The following is a 25,434-nucleotide window of genomic DNA, read 5'->3' as shown; positions in this document are numbered from 1 at the left end:
TGGGTCCAAGAGACTTTTTTGTAGGTCTTTGGCTCCGTCATACACGTAAAAATTTTCGTAGATCTTGCTTAAACGTAGAATCGGGGCTGCTTCGTTAAAAATTTCTAGGGGGCGCTATTGAGTCATTTTTGTAAAAATAGTACAATCAACAATAAAATATTGTTCATTTTACCAGGCCAGATGTGTGTGCCAAGTTTCATGAGTTTCTGCGCATGTTTAGACCCTCAAAACTGGCGTTGTTTTCTTGGCGAACAGTGCTTAGCCACGCCCACAGCGATTCGCGAAAACTCACAAACTTCGTGTTGTGACATCATGAAGGCCGAAACCCTCATCTGAGCAAATATGAGGTTGGTCCAGTTAACGTGTTTGGAGAAAAATGTACAAGAAAATTCGTAAGAAAAAAAATTGCCACTAGGTGGCGCTATCAGTAAGATGAAATATAAGTTCGTAGATGTCTTAAGGGCTGGACTCTCATCAAATGTGTGAAATTTTGAGAAGATAGGATCATCTCGGTCAAGTTCATGCAGCTTTTATTGTCACGAAAAATTTTCGGACTTTGCGTCACCGTAGCGGCCACGCCCTTTGGCGAAAAGTTACAAAATTCGGTGTGGGGCATGATCAACATCTTAAGGCTTTTCTGACCAATTTTCAACTGGATCCCTTCAACGAGCTCGGCACAGTAGCTAAAAACGTAAAGTATGACATTTATTGTTACCACTAGGTGGCGCTATATGTATAACTGAATTTTATCATATAGATGCTTTCAGGCCGTGACTATTACGTTGCCTGAGAAGTTTGAGATTTTTTGGAGCTTGAACATGGGAGTTATCACACTTAGAATGAGTTGACATTTTTTGTACAAAATACCGTATGTGGGGTATTTTTTTTTCACGCCTGAAGGGCTAGGTGGCGCTGCATATATAACTGAATTTTGTCATAGAGATACCTTCAGGCTTTGACTATAAACATACATGTCAAGTTTGGGATTTTTTGGAGCATGTACCGGGGAGTTATTAAGCATATCCTTTTTCAGTGCGAAACACAAAATTTGATGCCCCGCCCTCATCATATAGTATTTCCAAAAGTCAAGATTTTTCTGCCTGTAGTTGGCTCAGGTCTTGACATGGTCCAGGTCAAGTCTAAAGTCAGTCGGATGAAATGTGTAGGAGAAGTGGGCAAAAGTATGCCCCCTGAAAATATGCAAAAATCGTCAAAAATGGGACATTCAAAAATTCATAGCTCACTTCCTGTTCATTTTAGCACATGGGTCCAAGAGACTTTTTTGTAGGTCTTGGACTCCCTCATACACCTAAAAATTTTCGTAGATCTTGCTTAAACGTACAATCGGGGCTGCTTCGTTAAAAATTTCTAGGGGGCGCTATTGAGTCATTTTTGTAAAAATAGGACAATACATGATAAAATATTGCTCATTTTGCCAGGCCAGATGTGTGTGCCAAGTTTCATGAGTTTCTGCGCATGTTTAGACCATCAAAACTAGCGTTGTTTTCTTGGCGAACAGTGCTTAGCCACGCCCACAGCGATTCGCGAAAACTCACAAACTTCGTGTTGTGACATCATGAAGGCCGAAACCCCCATCTGAGCAAATATGAGGTTGGTCCAGTTAACGTGTTTGGAGAAAAATGTACAAGAAAATTCGTAAGAAAAAAAATTGCCACTAGGTGGTGCTATCAGTTAGATGAAATGTAAGTTAGTAGATGTCTTTAGAGCTGGACTCTCATCAAATGTGTGAAATTTTGAGAAGATAGGATCATCTCGGTCAAGTTAATGCAGCTTTTATTGTCACGAAAAATCTTCAGACTTTGCGTCACCGTAGCGGCCACGCCCTTTGGCGAAAAGTTACAATATTCGGTGTGGGGCATCATCAACATCTTAAGGCTTTTCTGACCAAATTTCAACTGGATCCCTTCAACGAGCTCAGCACAGTAGCTAAAAACGTAAAGTATGACATTTATTGTAACCACTAGGTGGCGCTATATGTATAACTGAATTTTGTCATATAGATGTTTTCAGGCCGTGACTATTACGTTGCCTGAGAAGTTTGAGATTTTTTGGAGCTTGTACATGGGAGTTATTCAGCATTTGCTCTTTCTGGACAAATGAAATTTTAAAGGCAATATTTGATGCCCCGCCCCCGTCATATAGTATTTCGAAAAGGCAAGATTTTTTCCCCAGTTGTTCTCTCAGGTCTTGAGATGATAAATGCCAAGTTTGAAGTCAATTGGATGAAAAATGTTTGCAAAGGGGGAAAAAGCATGACCACAGTGAATGTGCCAAAATAGGCCAAAATTGGACATTAAAAAATTCATAGCTCACTTCCTGTACATTTTAGCTACATGGTCCCAATAGACTTTTTTGTGCGTCTCGGGGTGCTACACGTGCCTGCCAATTTTCGTTGCTCTAGCTCAAACGTGCCGGGCTTGGTTTTTATTTTTCTATGCTAGGGGGCGCTATAGAGTCGCGTTGTTATGACGACTTCATAATATCAAATTTTTCGCCGGGCCTGAGGAGTGTGCAAAGTTTGGTGAGTTTTCGTAAATGTTTAGGTACCCAAAATCGTGATCGTTTACGGAGAAGAAGAAGAAGAAGAAGAAGAATAATAATAACTAGAGCTGCGAGCAGCTATAAAGGGCCCTCGCAGCCCGGGCCACGTTGGAGTCCTTGCACGTTGGGGTACTTGCACGTTAGGGTACTGGCACGTTGGGGTACTGGCACGTTGGGGTACTGGCATATTGGAAGCAAAATTTGTTTGAAAATGGCATAATAAACGTTTACATGTAGAATATTTTTTTTGCCAGTGTGTGTCAAGCTCAACGGGTTTTGGTGATTGTTAAGACCTGCAAAAATCAGCGTCCTTTTTTATTTTTAGGCAATGAGTTGCCCTGATTGGTATTTTTTGTAAAAGTGTATATATACATCATCGCTCGTTGTACTCATTGCACAATGTTACTTTTATTGTCCAAAGGGGCAATCAAAAATGAATAAAACAAAATTGAAACGTACATACGTTTGGATCGGTGTGAAGCCAGTGAACAATTTGAGTGGTGGAAACTAAAAGAATATTCATAAATGACTTAGTCATCACACTTAGAATGAGTTTACATTTTTTTGTACAAAATACCGTATGTGTTTTTTTTTTTTTTATATAAGCCTCAAGGGCTAGGTGGCGCTGTATTTATAACTGAATGTTGTCATCGAGATACCTTCAGGCCTTGATTATAAGCATACATGTCAAGTGTGGGATTTTTTTTGGAGCATGTACCGTGGAGTTATTAAGCATATCCTTCATTCACGATATTGCTTTTAATGTCCACAGAGGCTATCAAAAATAAATAAAAATATATATATGTTTGGATAAGTCTGATGCCAGTCAACATTTTGAGTGGTGGAAACTAAAAGAATATTCATAAATGACTGAGTTATCACACTTAGAATGAGTTTACATTTTTTGTACAAAATACCGTATGTGGGGTATTTTTTTTTTATGCCTCAAGGGCTAGGTGGCGCTACATATATAACTGAATGTTGTCATAGAGATAGCTTCAGGCCTTGACGATAAACATACATGTCAAGTTTGGGATTTTTTGGAGCATGTACCGGGGAGTTATTAAGCATATCCTTTTTCAGTGCGAAACACAAATTTTGATGCCCCGCCTTCATCATATAGTATTTCGAAAGGTCAAGATTTTTCCCCCTGTCGTTGGCTCAGGTCTTGACATGGTCCAGGTCAAGTCTTAACTCCGTCAGATGAAACGTGTAGGAGAAGTGGGCAAAAGTCTGCGCCCTGTGAATGTGCAAAAATCGTCAAAAATGGGACATTCAAAAATTCGTAGCTCACTTCCTGTTCATTTTAGCATATGGGTCCAAGAGACTTTTTTGTAGGTCTTGGGCTCCCTCATACACCTAAAAATATTCGTAGATCTGGTTTAAACGTACAACCGGGGCTGCTTCGTTAAAAATTCCTAGGGGGTGCTATTGAGTCATTTTTGTAAAAATAGCACAATCAACAATGAAATATTGTTCATTTTACCAGGCCAGATGTGTGTGCCAAGTTTCATGAGTTTCTGTGCATGTTTAGACCCTCAAAACTGGCGTTGTTTTCTTGGCGAACAGCGCTTAGCCACACCCACAGCAATTCGCGAAAACTCACAAACTTCGTGTTGTGACATCATGAAGGCCGAAACCCTCATCTGAGCAAATATGAGGTAGGTCCAGTTAACGTGTTTGGAGAAAAACGTAGAAGAAAATTCGTAATAAAAAAAATTGCCACTAGGTGGCGCTATCAGTTAGATGAAATATAAGTCAGTAGATGTCTTTAGGGCTGGACTCTCATCAAATGTGTGAAATTTTGAGAAGATAGGATCATCTCGGTCAAGTTAATGCAGCTTTTATTTTCACGAAAAATCTTCAGACTTTGCGTCACCGTAGCGGCCACGCCCTTTGGCGAAAAGTTACAATATTCGGTGTGGGGCATGATCAACATCTTAAGCCTTTTCTGACCAATTTTCAAATGGATCCCTTCAACAAGCTCAGCACAGTAGCTAAAAACGTAAAGTATGACATTTATTGTAACCACTAGGTGGCGCTATATGTATAACTGAATTTTATCATATAGATGTTTTCAGGCCGTGACTATTACGTTGCCTGAGAAGTTTGAGATTTTTTGGAGCTTGAACATGGGAGTTATTAAGCATTTGCTCTTTCTGGACAAATGAAATTTTAAAGGCAATATTTGATGCCCCGCCCCCGTCATATAGTATTTCAAAAAGGCAAGATGTTTTGCCCAGTTTTTCTCTCAGGTCTTGAGATGATAAATGCCAAGTTTGAAGTCAATTGGATGAAAAATGTTTGCAAAGGGGGAAAAAGCATGACCACAGTGAATGTGCCAAAATAGGCCAAAATTGGACATAAAAAAATTCATAGCTCACTTCCTGTACATTTTAGCTACATGGTCCCAATAGACTTTTTTGTGCGTCTCGGGGTGCTACACGTGCCTGCCAATTTTTGTTGCTCTAGCTCAAACGTGCCGGGCTTGGTTTTTATTTTTCTACGCTAGGGGGCGCTATCGAGTCGCATTGTTATGACGACTTAATAATATCAAATTTTTCGCCGGGCCTGAGGAGTGTGCAAAGTTCGGTGAGTTTTCGTGAATGTTTAGGTACCCAAAATCGCGATCGTTTGCGGAGAATAAAGAAGAAGAAGAAGAATAATAATAATAATAATAATAATAATAATAATAATAATAATAATAATTTTTACAAAAACAATAGGGACCTCGCAGCGGTCGCTGCTCGGGCCCTAATAATAATAATAATAATAATAATAATAATAATTTTTACAAAAACAATAGGGACCTCGCAGCGGTCGCTGCTCGGGCCCTAACTAGAGCTGCGAGCAGCTATAAAGGGCCCTCGCAGCCCGGGCCACGTTGGGGTACTTGCACGTTGGGGAACTTGCACATTGGGGTACTGGCACATTGGAAGCAGAATTTCTTTGAAAATGGCATGATAAACATGTGGACTTTTTTTTTTTTTTTGCCAGGTGTGATGAGTGTGTCAAGCTCAATGGGTTTTGGTGATTGTTAAGATCTGCAAAAATCAGCGTCTTTTTTTTATTTTTAGGCAATGAGTTGCTCTGATTGGTATTTTTCGTAAAAGTATATATACACACATCATCGCTCGTACTCATTGCACAATGTTGCTTTTATTGTCCATAGAGGCGATAAAAAAAAAAAATAAAACTAAATAAAAAATACGTATGTTTGGATCGGTCTGATACCAGTGAACATATTGAGTGGTGGAAAGTAAAAGAATATTCATAAATGACTTAGTTATCACACTTACAATGAGTTTACAATTTTTGCAAAAATACCGTAAGTGAGGCATTTTTTTTTATGCCTCAAGGACTAGGTGGCGCTGTATTTATAACTGAATTTTGTCATAGAGATACCTTCAGGCCTTGACTCTAAATATACATTTCAAATATGGGATTTTTTGGAGCATGTACCTGGGAGTTATTAAGCATAGCCTTCATTCACCATATTGCTTTTAATGTCCATAGAGGCTATCAAAAATACATAAAACTAAATAACAAAAATATGTATGTTTGGTTAGGTCTGATGCCAGTGAATATTTTGACTGGTGGAAGGTAAAAGAATATTCCTAAATGACTTAGTTATCACACTTAGAATGAGTTTACATTTTTTGTACAAAATACCGTAAGTGGGGTATTTTTTTTTCATGCCTCAAGGGCTAGGTGGCGCTGCATATATAACTGAATGTTGTCATAGAGATACCTTCAGGCCTTGACGATAAACATACATGTCAAGTTTGGGATTTTTTGGAGCATGTATCGGGGAGTTATTAAGCATATCCTTTTTCAGTGCGAAACACAAATTTTGATGCCCCGCCCTCATCATATAGTATTTCCAAAAGTCAAGATTTTTCCGTCTGTTGTTGGCTCAGGTCTTGGCATGGTCCAGGTCAAGTCATAAGTCAGTCGGATAAAACGTGTAGGAGAAGTGGGCAAAAGTATGCCCTCTGAAAATGTGCAAAAATCGTAAAAAATGGGACATTCAAAAATTCGTAGCTCACTTCCTGTTCATTTTAGCACATGGGTCCAAGAGTCATTTTTGTAGGTCTTTGGCTCCCTCATACACGTAAAAATTTTCGTAGATCTTGCTTAAACGTACAATCGGGGCTGCTTCGTTAAAAATTTCTAGGGGGCGCTATTGAGTCATTTTTGTAAAAATAGCACAATCAACAATAAAATATTGTTCATTTTACCAGGCCAGATGTGTGTGCCAAGTTTCATGAGTTTCTGCGCATGTTTAGACCCTCAAAACTGGCGTTGTTTTCTTGGCGAACAGTGCTTAGCCACGCCCACAGCGACTCGCGAAAACTCACAAACTTCGTGTTGTGACAGCATGAAGGCCGACACCCTCATCTGAGCAAATATGAGGTAGGTCCAGTTAACATGGTTGGAGAAAAACATTGAAGAAAAATCGTAAGAAAAAAAATTGCCAGTAGGTGGCGCTATCAGTAAGATGAAATATAAGTTTGTAGATGTCTTTAGGGCTGGACTCTCATCAATTGTGTAAAATTTTGAGAAGATAGCATCATCTCGGTCAGGTTAATGCAGCTTTTGTTGTCACGAGAAATCTTCAGACTTTGCGGCACCGTAGCGGCCACGCCCTTTGGCGAAAAGTTACAATATTCGGTGTGGGGCATGATCAACATCTTAAGGCTTTTCTGACCAATTTTCAACTGGATCCCTTCAACGAGCTCAGCACAGTAGCTAAAAACGTAAAGTATGACAATTATTGTTACCACTAGGTGGCGCTACATGGATAACTGAATTTTATCATATAGATGTTTTCAGGCCGTGACTATTAAGTTGCCTGATAAGTTTGAGATTTTTTGGAGCTTGAACATGGGAGTTATTAAGCATTTGCTCTTTCTGGACAAATGAAATTTTAAAGGCAATATTTGATGCCCCGCCCCCGTCATATAGTATTTCGAAAAGGCAAGATTTTTTCCCCAGTTGTTATCTCAGGTCTTGAGATGATAAATGCCAAGTTTGAAGTCAATTGGATGAAAAATGTTTGCAAAGGGGGAAAAAGCATGACCACAGTGAATGTGCCAAAATAGGTCAAAATTGGACATTAAAAAATTCATAGCTCACTTCCTGTACATTTTAGCTACATGGTCCCAATAGACTTTTTTGTGCGTCTCGGGGTGCTACACGTGCCTGCCAATTTTTGTTGCTCTAGCTCAAACGTGCCGGGCTTGGTTTTTATTTTTCTACGCTAGGGGGCGCTATCGAGTCGCATTGTTATGACGACTTAATAATATCAAATTTTTCGCCGGGCCTGAGGAGTGTGCAAAGTTCGGTGAGTTTTCGTGAATGTTTAGGTACCCAAAATCGCGATCGTTTGCGGAGAATAAAGAAGAAGAAGAATAATAATAATAATAATAATAATAATAATAATAATAATAATAATAATAATTTTTACAAAAACAATAGGGACCTCGCAGCGGTCGCTGCTCGGGCCCTAATTAAGTTCTCCTGTTGGCTTCCACCGAACAAAGGCAGGCTTTCACAACAGCTAGCAGGGCTTTCACCGCTGCTATCTGGGCCCTCACTACATCGGACCAACCTGCCACTACAGCTAGCTGGGCGTCCATCACACCAGGCCAGGCCTCCACCAATGCTAGCTGGACTTCCACCACAACAGGCTGACCTCCCAAAATAGCTAGCTGGGCTTCCATCGCATCAGACCTGGACTTTACCACAGCTAGCAGGGATTTCATCACGGCTAGCTGGACTTCCACAACTGCTACATGGACCTCCACTACATCAGACCAGCCTGCCACCCCAGCTAGCTGTGTTTCCACCTCACGAGGCCAGGCTCCCGCCACAGCTGGCTGGACTTCCATCATGGCTGATCATTCCATCAAAACAGTTTATTAGCAACCCGTCCTTGCTAGCCCTGCTGCTATCCGCCCTGACAGTTCTGATGCCATTGAGCCTGGCCAAGGAGTTAGCCCTGCTGTTAGTGGACCTTCTACTGTTTATGATGGGCTTCCATCTCAGCGGCATGGGCCAACACCGCAGCCAGCCGGGCCTCCACAATAAGGCCGTCACTATCGACTTTTTTTTTTTTTTTAATCGACTCAACTTCTCAGATTCTTAAAGGGACACTTTACTTATTGATCCATTTTTAGCAGCAAAAAGTTGCTACTTTTTCAATAATTAATTTGGTGACGTGATTATTTTTTTATGTACATTTAATAACTTTTAAACCATTGTTAAAATGAATCGAACGCCGGCATGTTTGTTACACGTGACTAAATAACCCGGATGTTTACGTCACTAGTGTGTAAACGCTACACTATGGAAGCACTATGCAACGCAGCCGTGCATCTAGCGTCAAACCCGGAAGGATTAAACCTTATCGCTTCGAGCCAACACGACAAAATAACACTACCGAAGGAAAGTCTGCCTTGGATGTGAAAGTTGTGGCGCCAGATGGTCTTTTCGGGCACAAAATAAACTTTGACGAACGAGTGAATCAGGCGGGGGGTGGTGCGGGAGCTGCACAGGAATGGACAATCCGCTAATGAATGTGTGCTGTCTGGAAATGAAAGAACTCGAGGATCGGTTCCTTGCGGACAATCTCAACTGCATCCTGGAACATCAGACATTCAACATGGCAATACTAAATAGACATTCTCAGGATAGCTTTGGTTGCGATGAAAGATGTGAAGAAGAAAAGTCTTGGAGGAGCAAATATCCAACAGGTAAAGTGACACACAGTACGAGCAATGCAAAACGTGTGGAACTGACGAAATATTTCAGGAAAAAGAAAAAATAGTAAAATTAAATGTATCGTCGTTACAGCACCCAACCTCCCCTAGCTGTTTTTTTTTTCTTTTTTGCGTAGCGTCCCGATGCGGTCAGGCCAGCCGCCACTCGAAAAGACGAAGTCAAGCCAGCCGCCCCAACGATTGTTAATACTGTGCATTACGGTAACGTGCCGACGTGCCCCTGCGTTGGCCACCTTCAAATGAATTATGAAATAAAACAGTCCGTGCAGTATAATAACCAATGCCCCCCCACCCCCGAAACATGCCTACCTTTCGCTTTAAATTTGCTTCGCTTCTCCGAGATCTTTCAGTGGCCGTAGTAAGACCTCGATGTGTGCCGACTGTTGTGAGAGTGAAGGCTCCGTGTTGCTAGCAGTTGCGGCTCCTCCATCGGCTTGATTATTTCCCACGTCTGGTTCTTTAAAGATACTCGGTACTGCGTTGGGCTTTAGTATTAGGCGTGTGGCGTACCCCATCTCAAATTGTAACATATATTCGAAGTCCTCATGCCTGAAATGTTCGCTGCGCACACGCCTGCTTGTCCTTCGGGAGGTTGACAGCACTTAGCAAACAAACCATTGTCTACTCAAGTAGCTTTTTTTTTTTTTTTTTTTTTTTTTTTTTTTGGGGGGGGGGGGGGGGGGGGGTCTCGCGGGTTTTTCCTTGCCGACGCCTTGCAAAATTTTGCAATACAGTAAGGCATAACTGACGTTTGTGTCTTCCTCGTTGTTATGTCTGCGTGAACTACTGTTCCCCAAGCGAGTATACACACTAGTGACGTCACCATTTGGGGGCGTTGCAACACGGAAGTACTTCTATGTTGAAAAAAGTTAAATAAATCAATATAGGAGTGTATTCTTCAGCTCTTATGCATGTTTCGTAGCTATACTAACTATTTACTGCCAATCAAGCCATACATGTAAAATTAAAGGAGCCTTCCTTTAAAGGTACACTCAGTATTATACAGTGGCATCTAGTGGTGAAACAATAAATCATTCGAAAAAAAAACCCAATTGTTTGTGTTAGTAGTATGTAAAAAGATATGTTGTATCGCATAAACGTACTTTTTTTTTAAATATAACGGTTAGTCTAGAAATCGCAAATTATCTTACATGTCCGGGCCGCGGCTTCTAGTGTCCGCCATGTTTCGCCGCCATCTTTCTGCTACGGGTGCCGTCAACGACAAATTTCAGCGCTCCATTTCTTAACGCGTTTTTGGAACGCACTTCCGGTTTGTATGGCGACCGCATGTCTACGAAGAAGAAGAGTTTCCTGTCCCCGAAGAGAGCATTATCAAGCATCACACTTACTTTGGGAATTTATTTTATTTCAGCGCGACAAAACAAGAGTTTATATTGTAGCCGCATTTGCCAGATGGAGAGAAATGAGGAACAGACTAGGTTTGGGACGTGCCGGTGCCTTCGACTGCTTTCTACTTGACCGGTAAGTAAGAGTACATTTGTGTTTACGTTTTGAGAGCGAGAGAAAAAGTATACATCGTACTAATTAATACGATGTTCGTACCTTTGTTTTACGATCACTGTATCTGTTGATTAGCAACTCCGCACCACTCGAACGATTTCGTTATGAAGCTACTTGCTTTGAAAAAAAAAAAAAAAGATTCCCGCTGGCACGTTATATTTAGAGTAAATGCGCAAGTTATTGTGTAATGTAATGTAACTGTGATTTCGGAGGTATATTTTCCCATAACTTCAATGGAGAATCTAAAGCATACTGTATTAGTGGAGGAGTTGAAAATTATTTTCGTTGTGGTTGGTGAAAATAGTGTTCTCGAAATTAATTTTCGGCAGGGAATAACTTTCTGGACTTAAATGCTGGCTGTACCGTAAGCACTGCTAGAGTCTGAACTCTCTCACTCAAGAGTGTACTGGTCCATTGTGTAATTGGGTGCACAAGAATTTACAGGCTGCTACGTTTTTCACGGAAACTCGACAAGCAAGCAGCCTTTGCATATTCTATGCAGTCAAGTTACTTTTATCTAGCTAATACAATGTTTTGGGCCCAAAAACTAAAGATCTTACCTCTATTTTGGGGGCTTTGTTGGAAAGTTGGTGACATATAGTAGTATCATCAATTATTTTATTTTATAATTTTGTTTTTGTTTGTGTCACACTAGATCAACAGCCAAACTTGAGGGCTTCCAGAACCATATTCTGATGTATACAAGCATTCATGCACCGTTTAAATACATCACCGACCTGCAAGAAAAAAAAATATCAAGGGGAGAGTCAGCAGCCATATTGGAATGCCCCGAATGAGGACACTTGAATGGAGGACCCCAGAAGGCTTCGGTGTTGTACCACCAGTATCTCCACCTACCATATCTGAGCTGCAACAAACTGAAGTCAGCCGACGTCTTGGTATGTCATTTATAGAGATAGACCGATAATCGGTCGGGCCGATAATCGGGGCCGATATTTGACATATTGGTACATATCGGTATCGGTCTGTTTTATTAATCTGACGGCCGATATGAGCGATTCATTTAAAACTCCGTCTTTTCGCTTCGAATGCAGCCCAGAGCGTCTCTGTCTGTTATGGAGTCCAACTCCAGCAATGTAACGCCCATAGCAGCATTTGATTGGTTAGCCGTGCAAGAGCCAGAACCAATCAGTAGTGTATGCCTGTATCACAGTAGCCGGTCACACACGCACCCACGGACACAACGCGACAGACACATGCTTCGAAGGTAAGTTAAAAGAGAAGAGACTCCGCCGATCGTTTCACCATGATAAGCTAAACACATTGAATTATGTTGTGTATTAAATGCACTATATGAATGGAGCTGCATTGCCTTGCATTGAATCCCCGCTAGCTAACAGTAGAGATAGACCGATATGCTTTTTTCAGGGCCGATACCGATTCCGATTATCGGTAGTCAAGGAGGCAGATAACCGATATTTGAAGCCGATATTCATTTGCAGTAAAAGTTAAAATGTTGGCACCAAATTTTGGAATAATGCAAACCCTAACCGTTCTTTACAATGGATTCTCACACTGCACTTTTCATTTTACATCCTTCTATCTGCAATAAGACGTTGGTGGCGGGGGAAGTTATATGTGGGGGCCAATGTGACATTACCTTTTATAGCATTTGGGATACTTGTAGTTTTATTCTATAAATGTTATATTTTTATATTTTGAAGTAATAGGAGGAACCCTGTCATTCAAAATGTGCATCAGCTGTGGCATTACTTATTACTACAGCAAAAATAAATAAAAAAATTCCATGAGAAAAACTATTCATCCCTGAACACCATACAGTTCTTGTAGACCTTATTATGATTATTGTTATTGTTACCATATAGACAGTTTTGATAAGCTGAGGATCTTAAATCGAGAACAGCAATATCATGCTACTCCTCTCTACAAGAGAACTGTCAAAAGACACTTCATCATGTAGTTTACTGCCACTTAGGATGCCCCAATCAACGCAGAAAAAGGTAGAGTAAAATAACTTGGTTATAATAATAGTAAGAATAACTTGGTTAAAAAGACATTGTTGCGGTGGACCGCTGCCAGTTTCTGCTGTTTAATGTGTTTTACACTTATAGACACGTGTGTGTATATGGGCACACTATTCTCTCACTACTGTCCTGTACTGTATCACTTAATGGCACAGATGTACTTGTCTAAGTAATAACTGGGCTGCAACATTGCTAATTCACATTAACAAGCACTATCTTAGCTGTCCACATGAATAGTTACTAACACACGAGAAAGTTATACAACACACCAAACATGAGCTCATTATTCAAAGTATGATGCACGTAACGAAATTACATCACTGAACATTAACTGCAGCCGTGTACGGCCGTGGATGTTACATATTAGTGGCATCCATTGAGAGGATAATGTCCCAAATGACGGCAGACATGACGTGAAAAGAGAGACAAAACGAGCAAATAAGCACACTATACTTTAGTGCACTTCTCTACTAATGCCAAACATACGGAAGAGAACACGTTCGTGTAGTTAAACGGTGTTTGAGACACTTAATTAGTTACGGAGCGGACTTTAACGAGGTGCACAACGAGCTGTCAATCAAATCGACGTCGAAGCTTAAGGCACACAATGGCAAACCAGTGCGACAAATAAACACAATATAAAGTAACTAAACGCTATTTAGTGTCACTGTGGCATCTCACTGCATAATAACCGCTATGCAACAAGTAGTGGACTGACCCAGAATGCAATGTGTGCGTCACGAGAGGTAAATATAATGACGTTACTCTACTCTTAACATGGAACTAGACAATATAATAATGACAACTGTTAATATTTGGAACCTTTGTAACAAACATTATTTACTTGATTAAGTGAAAATGTGTGTGATTCCCTCCCCGAGTAGTTCAAGTAGCGAATTAGCTACTGGGTGTTAGCCTACATGCCAATATGTCAAATATCGGCCCATCTCTAGCTAACAGTGGTGTGTTCAGCTTAACATGTAGGCTAACACCCAGTAATTGTTTTTTGCTGTAGTAATAAGTAATGCCACAGCTGATGCACATTTTGAATGACAGGGTTCGTCCTATTACTTCAAAATATAAAAATATAACATTTAAAGAATAAAACTACAAGTATCCCAAATGCTATAAAAGGTAATGTCACATTGGCCCCCACATATAACTTCCCCCGCCACCAACGTCTTATTGCAGATAGAAGGATGTAAAATGAAAAGTGCAGTGTCAGAATCCATTGTAAAGAACGGTTAGGGTTTGCATTATTCCAAAATTTGGTGCCAACATTTTAACTTTTACTGCAAATGAATATCGGCTTCAAATATCGGTTATCTGCCTCCTTGACTACCGATAATCGGAATCGGTATCGGCCCTGAAAAAAGCATATCGGTCTATCTCTAGACATATGGACGGTATTACACACTACATGAACTTTTTGTGTGAAGCAATACGGAATGGTCACATGTACAAGCACCACTTGTTTTACACAGGACCTGCTGACCAGGTGTCTGAAGCCATGGAGTGACTCCTCCCTCACTTTCCTCAGCAAGCCTTTGAAGAATATGATATCATCGTTGGTGGGAACATGCCCTCACTCCATAACATGTACTTGTGCAGTCAAGGAGCATGTCAAACTTAATAAAACCAGCAAACATTGAAGTGACTTCATTTTTACTGCAGTCTGTTCACACAATCAATGGACAAGCCTTCCTTAATTTTGCCCCAATAACATCATAGAGTAGGCGAAAAGTAGTGTTACAGATCATACTATGTGTTCGGGAGAGTTTGAGGAATGTTGCAATGTTAATGGGGGACAATGTCAGCACACACACACAAAAAAAAACATCATGGTATTGAGGTAATCAGATATTTTAGCTGTGTACAACACATACCTGCTCTGTAACACTACTTTTGGCCCAAACCTGTATGTCTATTTTCCATATTTTGAAATGCACAGCGTATTGGTAAATTTCTGGAACAACTGCAATTCATGTAGCTCATTATATTCTAACAGCATTTTATTTATTTTTTTAGTTAATATGTTCATTTCATGTAGACTTTTATTTTACTTTATTTTATTCATTCATTTTCATGTACTGTTCCTTACATTCATTGGCCAATAAAGAATTCTTTGTCATTGCAAGCATTTATAATAATTCTCCAGGCTTTTGATGTTTTACATTTCTAGTCATGTAAAATAGTGTTAGGTTAGGTGTCGAATGAACACTGCATGTTGACGCCAAAGGAAATAGTATTTTTTAGTTATTCAAAATGTACAAATTAACACACAACAACAATATACAAGTTATACAAACTACAACAACAAGTGTCAAACATGGACTAATTATATGCCAGGTAAAAAACCTTTGTATTGTCCTCGAGGATCTGGGAAAGTGTCACTTATTTGCCACAAGTCACCAAGGTGCTGCAGTCTGGGATCCAGGTACAGGAAATCATGGTGGTGCTGATGTGTCAGCAATGTGTCAAAAAGTATTTCTTGGTGTCAGTCTATCAGCTGGACTTGGATATCTTCATGTTCCTCCATGGTCATTTCCTGTACGAGTCTCTGCAAGAAGGTAACAATTGTATGTCAGATGAGGTACCAAACAATGAACTGAAAGTCACTGAGCCAATGAAGTACATTATTATATGAGCAAGACTATTTGTGAAAGCCATGTAAATTCCTGCACATCGAAGTACAAGGAAGCTGTTGTATCTTCAATCAAAACTAATTAAGTTGCTTAGTGATATTAGGTAAAATTGTTCAACATGGTGACAAATCGATATCTGAGTAAAGGGTTTCAAATGTTTTTGTAAGCAGCACTTTTCTGAGTGGTTAGTAGCAACAAGACACGGGGGGGTTTACGAGTCTGAGTTGCAGATGTGTAGTTCAGTTAACACCATTATTTTTGTACGATATACTAAACATATCAGCAAACGATGTAATCTAAATACCACATATTCCAAGCAAAGGTATGTTTTGAGCCATTCACATGCATGCTCGAATGGAATTATTTTTCCATGATGACATAATTGTACGTTACGAGACACCGCGTTCTCTTCCTCGTCGTCTCCCTCGCCCTCTTTGAGATAGTCCACATGTCTATAAAACATATAACATAACTGTGTGTTCTCTGTTGCATGGTTTAGTTGCACTAACAAATATGAACATAGATAGCCATTATCATTAGCTGACGTACAGTATTTCCAAACAATGCAGACAAAAATATTAATTCTGAAATTAAATGACTAAATCACAATTATTAGGGATCTGTACAGTATGTCTAACAAATGCAATTCACTTACGTCATCACTCGAGGGAATACCAGAAGTTGTTTGCGTTCTGTTCCGGTGAAATTGGTGGTAGGCTGTTGAAGTAGGGTCTCTCTGGGACGCCGTAGTTCGTGTGCTTAAAATCATTGCATTATCTTGTTTGACCGATAGATGGCGGTCATGAGCTACACACTGGGGCTTTAACGACAAATCGACTTATTATTATTATACGTTTTTTTCTGAGCTCAATAGCTCCCAGGCCATGTGACCTATTTACCCCAAATCAATGTGGCATCATAGTGGCATGTCTGATAGATGATGCACACCTTTTATTTTTTCATTTTAGACCTCCACTTATTTTTGATTTTAAAAAAAATAATAAAAATCTGTATATCTGTTAATATTAGCTTCTGACCTCAATAGCTTCCAGGCCATGTGACCTATTGACCCCAAACCAATGCTGCATCATAGGCGCATGTCTGGTAGATGATGCACACTTTTTTTTTTTCTTTTTTTTTTTTTTAAGACCTCCACTTATTTTTAATTAATATTTTTTTTCTATAAACATTAGCATTTTTGCTTAATAGCTTCTAGGTCATGTGACCTATTGACCCCAAATTAGTACTGGCTCATAGTTGCATGTCTGCTCAATGACACACACCTCTTTTTTTTCTCAATTTCAAACTTTCCTTAATTTTAAATTAACTTAATATTGCACATATCAATGTTATTGCTCAATATCACCCCACAAGAGTGCATTCCCAGTGAAATGCGAATTGGTACTGTGTTATAGTGAAACATCTTTTAAACGGTTAATAAATAATAATAAAAACAAGCATCTTTTAAACTGCACTTGAATTGAATTTGAATTTTTTTTAAACGATCTTTTATTTTTAAAACCGGATGTCGTTCTCCGTACCAGCGGATGTCGTTGTCCGTGCCAGCGTCTATTCGAGCACACTACCGTAAATGCTCCAAAAGGGCGTACAGAAAAAAATTAAGTGCGGCTGACTTAACCGCGTAAAAAGAAAAGGTGGCTAGCTTTACCTCAGTTACCCGCGGCAGGGGACACAAATTTCGTCGGGGGTAAACTAATTTGGCACAAACCGGTCACGGCGAAATATTCACTTCCTAACAGGCAAATAGACATGCGAACCAAAATCTTACCTGTTGTTTTGTATCAGAGGGGTCACAATTACGTGCGGTCACTCTTGTCGTTTTTGCTTGAACTTTAATTTTGTCGAGAGAACAATCTTCTACTTGACGCCTCTTCCTTGCTGTGCGGGGTTCCGTGGAAGCCAAAATTCTGTCCGTCCCAAGTTCTGCGTTTGGAGAGGTCCGCTTTGAGATCGGGGGAGTGGGCAGATTACCGATGTTTTTTTTGCAAGTAGTAGACTCTCGTGTGGATAAACTCGCCGTCGTGTCGATAATTCGAATAAACTCATCGCAGACTTGGCTTGGTAACGATTTCGAGAAACTGTCTTTGTTTGAAGAGGAGACCTCTCTTGATTTAACTGTGCCGCTTTTTGACGAGCCACGAGAAGCGGCGCTTCTGCGTTTTACCGAATCATCCGCAGTTTTCTTCCTTTGAGAGAAGAAATCTGTTAGCAGAGCCTGAGACATGATCCATAAACGCAGTAAAAACTTGAGGATTCTTCAGTCGCTGACTAGGAAAAACTGCTTTGTGATCACAGTGCAGGAAGAACAAATAACTTTCCCGCTGAATCGAATAAACCACGCCTATATCCGTCCCCAGTCAGGCGAAAACCCGGAAGTCTGTGCGTGTTGTCGAGTCGCGCCGGAGTGACGTCATGCTCGGACCCAGCCTTGTGAATTTGGACACACGCACCGAATCACAGTGACCTGCACCGAATGTATGACTGGATAGCCATAGCCATACACGCCTGTGGGGAGAGATTTGTCTGGAAAATATTCACATAAATAAATTTGTGATTTTCATATGTGTTTTTCAGATCCACAAATATTTTCGGGAGTTTTATGGAATTAAATATGGTGCAAAAGTAACTCTTAAAAAAAAATTGTAGCTGTAGAAAAAAGTATAAATCTGTAAAAGGCATGATTTGTACCTGTAAAAAAAATGTACCTGTAAAAGAAAAAATTTGTACGTTTAAAAAAAATTGTACGTAAAAAAATTGTTACCTGTAAAATAGAAAATGTGTACTAAAAAAATGTGCGTAAAAAAAGTAATTTGTTCGTAAAAAAAATAAATAAAAAAATACTTATAAAAACAAATTTGTACTTTTAAAAGAAAATTTGTACCTGTAGAAAGAAGTGTAAATTTGTATCTGTAAAAATCATGAATTGTACCTGGAGAAATGACAACTTGTAGTCTAAGAAGTAGAAGTCGCCACCATGAGTCACAAGTGTTTTTTTTTTGTTTTGTTTTTTGCTGCGGTCCAGTCACGTGACTTTTGCTACAAATCTTGCGCTACAGATGTAGCAGAATGATTCGTACTGTAGAGCTCCATGATTTGTGCGTATTTGATTTTATTTTATTTATTTATTGAACATATAAACAAGCAAACAGCAGAAAAACAGAAATTAAAAGAAAAAAACCCAATAAAATCATCAATCAATCACAGTTTACATGTTCAAAAGGGAGTAGGAAGAAGTTAAAAACGTATTTAGTCCTACCCATTTTACTTTATATTTACTTATTTCATTACTAATTTACTAATGCACTTAGACATGCAGGCATTTGCCAAAAACATATATACGTGAATTTCCTAGACAGTTACTATAATACCTAAATCATCTAAATTATGTACACATACTCACATATACAAATTTCATACTCTGGTCTGACATAAGTAATTTTTTTAAACTTTACTTTTAAACATTTTTTTAAACTCCAGAAATGAGTCACATTTTTCAGATCAACTCCCAAATTATTCCACAAATTAGCACCTTTTACAGATACACACCTTTGCTTAATATTTGTTCTTGTTTTTTTTTTTATATTTTATTTTTCTATTTATTATCCCTGATTTTTTGACATTTTCCTTTTAACATTTTCTATGTGTGGCTTCCAACATAATTTATCATCAATAACTACTCCAAGGAATTTATTTTCATACACCCATTTTATTTCAATTGAATTCACCATAATTTAGCTTGATGAGTGATTTGTCTAGTGCCAAAAACGTTGAACTTGGTTTTATTTAAATTTAATGATAATTTATTCATCTCAAACCAATTTTTTATCCATCCATCCATCCATCCATCCATCCATTTTCTTGACCGCTTATTCCTCACAAGGGTCGCGGGGGGTGCTGGCGCCTATCTCAGCTGGCTCTGGACAGTAGGCGGGGGACACCCTGGACTGGTTGCCAGCCAATCGCAGGGCACACAGAGACAAACAACCATCCACACTCACAAACACACCTAGGGACAATTCAGAGCACCCAATTAACCTGCCATGCATGTCTTTGGAATGTGGGAGGAGACCGGAGTACCCGGAGAAGACCCACGTGGGTACGGGGAGAACATGCAAACTCCACCCAGGAAGGCCGGAGCCTGGACTCGAAACGGAGTCCTCAGAACTGGGAGGCGGACGTGCTAACCACTCGACCACTGTGCCGCCCCACCAATTTTTTAATGTATTCAATTCAAACTCCATAGTAGTCAGAAGCTGCTTCAGGTTGTCTCCTGAACAGTAGAGAGTTGTATCATCAGCAAATAAGACACTTTTCAATATTTTTGAGACACAGCAGATATCATTTATGTACAGTATAAATAATGTAGGTCCGGGCACAGACCCTTGGGGAACTCCATGAGTAATCTTCAAGTATTTTGGTTGTACATTATTAAACTGTAAATACTGATGTCTATTATCCAAATAAATTTTCATCCATTTATATGCTAAACCTCTTATGCCATATCACTCTAATTTATTCATAAATATAGAATGATCTATGGTGTCAAAAGCTTTTTTTAAATCCATAAAAATCCCAACAGTAATTTTTTTATTATCTATATTGGTAGATTTGGAAGGGGGTGGGCTCTGGAGGATTTGGGAGCGGGCTGAAGCTGAACCTCATTGGTTCAGCGAACGACAGTGGGTTGATCATAGTTGATCGGCAGAGGAGGAAGCACCGGGGGAGGGACGGTATTCCAGAACACCAAGCCCGGTGGGAAGAGGCCCCAGTCCTCACGCCAGCGTTTCTTGTGAGACCGAACCCTGTTACTAAGTTCGCCAGCTCGCCGACTGGTGAGCTCTCCCCTTACACCGTGAATGTGGCCCCACCCAGTGTATATACAAGTGTACGTGTGGTGCATTAACATTAGGAGCAGGTGGGATGGAGCAGAGAGAAAAATTTCCCCTACTCCGATCCACCCACATCCCAAAAAAATGAATGTGTATGTGTGTGGTGCATTAAAAAAGAAAATAGAGGGACAAAGTGGTGGGGCGGGGACACAGATGGGGGACCACGGCGCTGCCAGGCACTGCAGTCTGCCCCAACTGATGGCTTATTGGCTCCCAACGCCAACTCACTCGTCCCCCTGGATGTGAGGTGCATTAAAATTGGAGGGGAATTAAAGGATGAAGATGTGTTTCCACCCTTTTCCCCACCCCACCAAGAAATACATTATGTTATGTGCCCAATGTGTATATTTACAAAGTGTATAGTGCAAAACTAGTGAAGTGAGTTAAGAGGAGCGACCAGCGGGGCCTCTCCCAACCCGGCGGGTGCAGGAGGCGCCCCCCAGCACCTATGTACCTGAACGCGACTCACTCGGGAGCCGAGCTAACTCGAATGCCCAGGATGCTTCCTCCGTAGCACATTCTTGTTCAAAGTTTGTTCGGAGCAGACCTGTTCATTGTTATTTACGCAAATCTTTTTTTTTTTTTTTTTTTTTAAGTTTTGCATCGTGTATTAGCCCCTAATCATGGGTCCAAAGAAAGCAAGTGCAAGTGGTAAAGAAAAGATGAAAGTTGTGCGCAGAACTATTGAATTTAAAAAGGAAATGTTTGCATTTTTTTTTCATCATTTTAGATAGGATATCTAAATAAAACTGTCTATTCTACCCATTCCTATTTATGGTAAACAGATAATGTAAGAAATTTCCGTTTTTTATTTCATATTTTTGGACCAAGTTTGTATACGATATAAACTTATTACCTGAGAAAAGATGATGAAGGTGTGTAATTCCTTTCTGCTCCCATAAGCTTAAATGGAGCGACTGATTATTAAGTTGAAAGTCGGGGTTATGCCAAATGGGAGAGAGCCCACAGGGCGCCAATTGGGAGTTTGTAATTTCTAATGCCTTCCACCAGGCAGTCAGGGTGGCGGCTATCATTGGGTTTTTAAAACAATTATGTCGTTTTATTGATTTTGTAATAAAGAGTAAATCTAACAGTCTAAGATTATTACACTCCTTCTGCTCCAATTCCAACCAACAGTTAGTATCTCTGTTGGGTTGTGTCCATAGCACAAGATATTGTAGTTGATTAGCTATTGTCAACTTCCGCTTACCCGCAGGACTTAAATCGGGAAATATGTCCTGATCGACTCTCCAATTAAAGGGTTAGAAATTCCCCTTTTTCCTCACCCGCTCTAAGGCGTCAGCGTGAGGAGACGGGAATTAGATAAACCGATATATCAAAGTGGATTCACCTAGGTTTGTTCACTGTCTTCTTATCATGAGGCCAATCCGTTTTCATCCACCTATCAATCCTGAGTGAGTAACCACACACACAGAGCCCAGGACGGATAGTCTGAACACCTCACTTAAATTGGCAGCTCCACTTTTCTAAGTTGTTTGCATTTGTTATTGACCTAGTAATTTAATAATCCTTGTTAGGATCATACGGATTTGTTACTTATCAAGCAGGAGTATTTGACTTATTAATACAGATGGAAGCATTGGTTAGAGGTTATTCAAATACATTTACCTTCTTCCAAAAGTCCAATTCTGTTGTCCTTCTTGAAGAGGGAAAAATAATATTAATGCGGACTTATAAAATGTCCAAAGAAATAAAATCAAAACAAATGATAAGGACTTATAAAACGTCCACATATAAAAATAAAATCAAAAACAAATAATAAGGACTTATCAAACGTCCAAAAATAAAAATAAAATCAAAAACAAATAACAAGGACTTATGAAACGTCCAAAATAAAAATAAAATCAAAAACAAATAACAAGGACTTATCAAACGTCCAAATATAAAAATAAAATCAAAAACAAATAACAAGGACTTATGAAACGTCCAAAATAAAAATAAAATCAAAACAAATAATAAGGACTTATCAAACGTCCAAATATAAAAATAAAATCAAAACAAATAATAAGGTCTTATAAAATGACCTCGGACTCATAAAACGTCCAAAAAATAAATATAATAAAAATTAAAACAACCCAAACAAACTAATTAAATCACAATTAGTTTTTAAATCATTTTATTTGGTCTCATAAAATGACCTCGGACTTATAAAACGTCCAAATATAAAAATAAAAATAAAACAAATAATAAAATAGAGACCAGACAATAAAATGACTAATACGAACCTTGTCTTTTAAACAATTTTATTGACAATGATAAGACAACCGATATGAATAAAAAAAAAATCATAACATTGTCTTTTAAACAATTTTATTGACAATAATAAGACAACCAATATTAATCATAACAATCACCTTTAATGATAACACCTTAAATCAATAAAAATATAATAAAATAAAATAAAATAAGATAAAGACAGGAGATTAAGAATAATATAACCTTTTACAATAAGCTTTCTAAGATTGATCATTTCTCGGAAAAGCTTAAGACCTGATTGACAATAAGATGTTTTTGGCTAAAAATAATTTGAAGATATGGGAGTGTATTAAATGGCCCCTACCCTAACACGCGATTAGTCATTCATATCTTCCTATTATACATCATTATTGCTAAAAAAAGTTGTACATTACCAATTATTGAAGATAATTCCATTCACGGCTGGTTCCAGTCCTTCGTAAAAATCCAAAGTCCTCAAACAGGCATAAATCCATCTTCAGCAATACTCCCCATCCAGACCAGATCGCAGGGTAGAAAAGGCCCCGATCCCAGCTGGTGACGACTTTTTATCACCTTGGGCCTCGTCACTGACTTCTTCCGTGAATGTCCTTCCGCCTCCAGAAATATCAACGCGCACTTGTTGGGACTCATTTTCAGTAATTTTCCACAGACGAGCCATGAAGATGAAGTCATACATTCTTTACAAATGTGTCATGGATGCACAACGTTGAATGATGAGTCATACATGAAAATATGTCAAGGTCTTCAGCTCTATTCGACAATGATGAACGTTAAAATAAATAACATCATAGATATATTAATTAAGCAAGCATGAATAACATATATATACATGACATGTTAAATCCCAAATTCTCTCAGGGCCCTAACAGGTTAATTCTAAATCTGTTACACATCCTGTATGTCATGTTGAGAGAGCAGTACATACAGTCAATCTTTTCAATGCAGTTACAGCAATATTATCAGCGATAAAAGACAGTATCGATTATAAATGAAAGAGAAGAAAAAGAAAGACAGCAAAACTTCATAGTTGACTTTCAATGTGCTACAAACATTGATCCAAAAATCAGGTTAACAATTGTCGAATATAGATTGTGTTGTGTATTATTACTTAATTCAGGATATCATTTATTTACACTCAATTTGTATCTTATATGGAATGTCCGGGCAATGCTGAGTGGGTGGCTTAGTTGTACAGGTTTGGCGGCATCTGGTGGTTACTTTGAGGAACTACACCCAGAGGCCAAAGAATGATTCAGTCCTACAGACACCAATTGGTCTCTAACTAAGAATTGAGTCTAGCCCATTAATTTGTGATCTCATTTTACATGATATGGCGTTTCATCTGACTCCACTCAATCCACTCAATTCAACACCCCCCCCTAGAGATCAATGGTGTCCAAACCGACCAACCTCGCGAGCCCGTCGTCACCCAGCTGCAACCAGTCACCCTCATCCACCTCCCCCATGTCATCCGACAACGGAGACACCGGGGATTCAGAATGCAAGGTGTCTGACGGAGGGTCAGCAAGAGGAGACCACAGGCCCAGTTCCCTTATCATCAGGGAGGGAGATGACCCCGTTCCACCCCCATCCTCGCCTTGCACACCCTCCAGGTCATCAGTGGTCGATGTAACCGTGGGGGAGGGTGATCTCAACAGTGGCACAACCTTACCAACAAGAACATCCTGTCGGGCGGCTCTGGGTTCCCCAGGCTCGTCAACCCGGTCCAGGAAGGGCGAGGAGGGCGTTACAGGCTCGTAGGGCCACTCATCCCGATTGGATCCGACCTGTCTCAAAGGAGTGGCGGCTACACAGAAGCCAGCCAAGGTGCTGAATGTCAAGCGCCGAGCACCGTCACCCCGGGTTTTCACTGGATGGGGTTGCGGTGCGGTTGCGGTGCGGTGCGTCTTGACTGCGTGCTCCGGACCGGTCAATTTTTTTGTCAATCCACACCGGCTCCGCACAGCTGCGGTCCGGCAGCTCCGTCGCCGCCCACTTCCCAACGTGTCTCGCGGGACCGCGCGCGCGCGATCATGTGGCATTTCACAACGACAAACATACAGAAAGTCTGCTCAACAGAGAAGCAGAAAGATATGAGATTCCATGCAGCATCCTTTTTTTGGTTGTCCTTGTAAAGTATATTAATAACGAGAGTCGGGTCAGTGCGGGTCCACTCTTTATTTCTGTCTTCCCCGTCCGGCTGCCGCTCAGTACGGCAAGCGAGACGGGCACAACAAGCAATCGCGAACATCAAACTCACAATACATTACAGTCCTTATAAAAAGGATGTGCCGTGTCATATATTATTTTGTGGTTTTCCACCTCCAATATAAACCTCTCCTCGTCCATGTTCGCTGGTGTCTAAACCGTGAATGAGCACATGGCCCGGCGACGCCCACGTCACGTTTTGCTGAAAAACTTGCGAAATAGGAGCTGGCGAGTGTTTTATTCTGAAAGGTAACCGGAAATTTATTTTGAAACTGCCTCGGTCTTCCTGTCCCGCTCGATGTGTTTTGTGCTAGCTTGCCATTTGCCGGAGGCCTACCGCTGCGGCGTCCGGCAAAAATAGAAAATAGGCTATCCTTGCGGAAGGCTTGCGGCACGCCGCAGGCCTTCCGCAGTCGACACGCAACGCACCCGCAAGCGGTGTAAACTGCACCATTCGAATGAATGGAATCTAATTGCTTGCGTCGCCGGACCGCACCGCAACCGCACCGCAACCGCATCCAGTGAAAACCCGGGGTCA

The 25,434-nt window shown here is 40.1% G+C and overlaps 1 protein-coding gene across 1 annotated transcript in view; it reads right to left on the bottom strand.

Moving 5' to 3' along the window:
• cdt1 (chromatin licensing and DNA replication factor 1) overlaps positions 1-17,890 on the bottom strand; it is a 72,651-nt gene extending 54,761 nt beyond the window's left edge. Inside the window, exon 1 of the mRNA XM_077495948.1 lies at positions 17,309-17,890. Within this exon, the coding sequence (XP_077352074.1) occupies positions 17,309-17,764 (456 nt within the window). The 5' untranslated portion in view covers positions 17,765-17,890. The remainder of the gene's footprint in view (positions 1-17,308) is intronic.
• Positions 17,891-25,434: the final 7,544 nt, after the last annotated feature.

This window comes from Festucalex cinctus, chromosome 14 (genome assembly GCF_051991245.1).
Source record: "Festucalex cinctus isolate MCC-2025b chromosome 14, RoL_Fcin_1.0, whole genome shotgun sequence".
Classification (NCBI taxonomy): domain Eukaryota; kingdom Metazoa; phylum Chordata; class Actinopteri; order Syngnathiformes; family Syngnathidae; genus Festucalex; species Festucalex cinctus.
The sequence above is the reverse complement of the archived record's forward strand: the minus strand, read 5'-3'. Positions and strand labels throughout refer to the sequence as shown.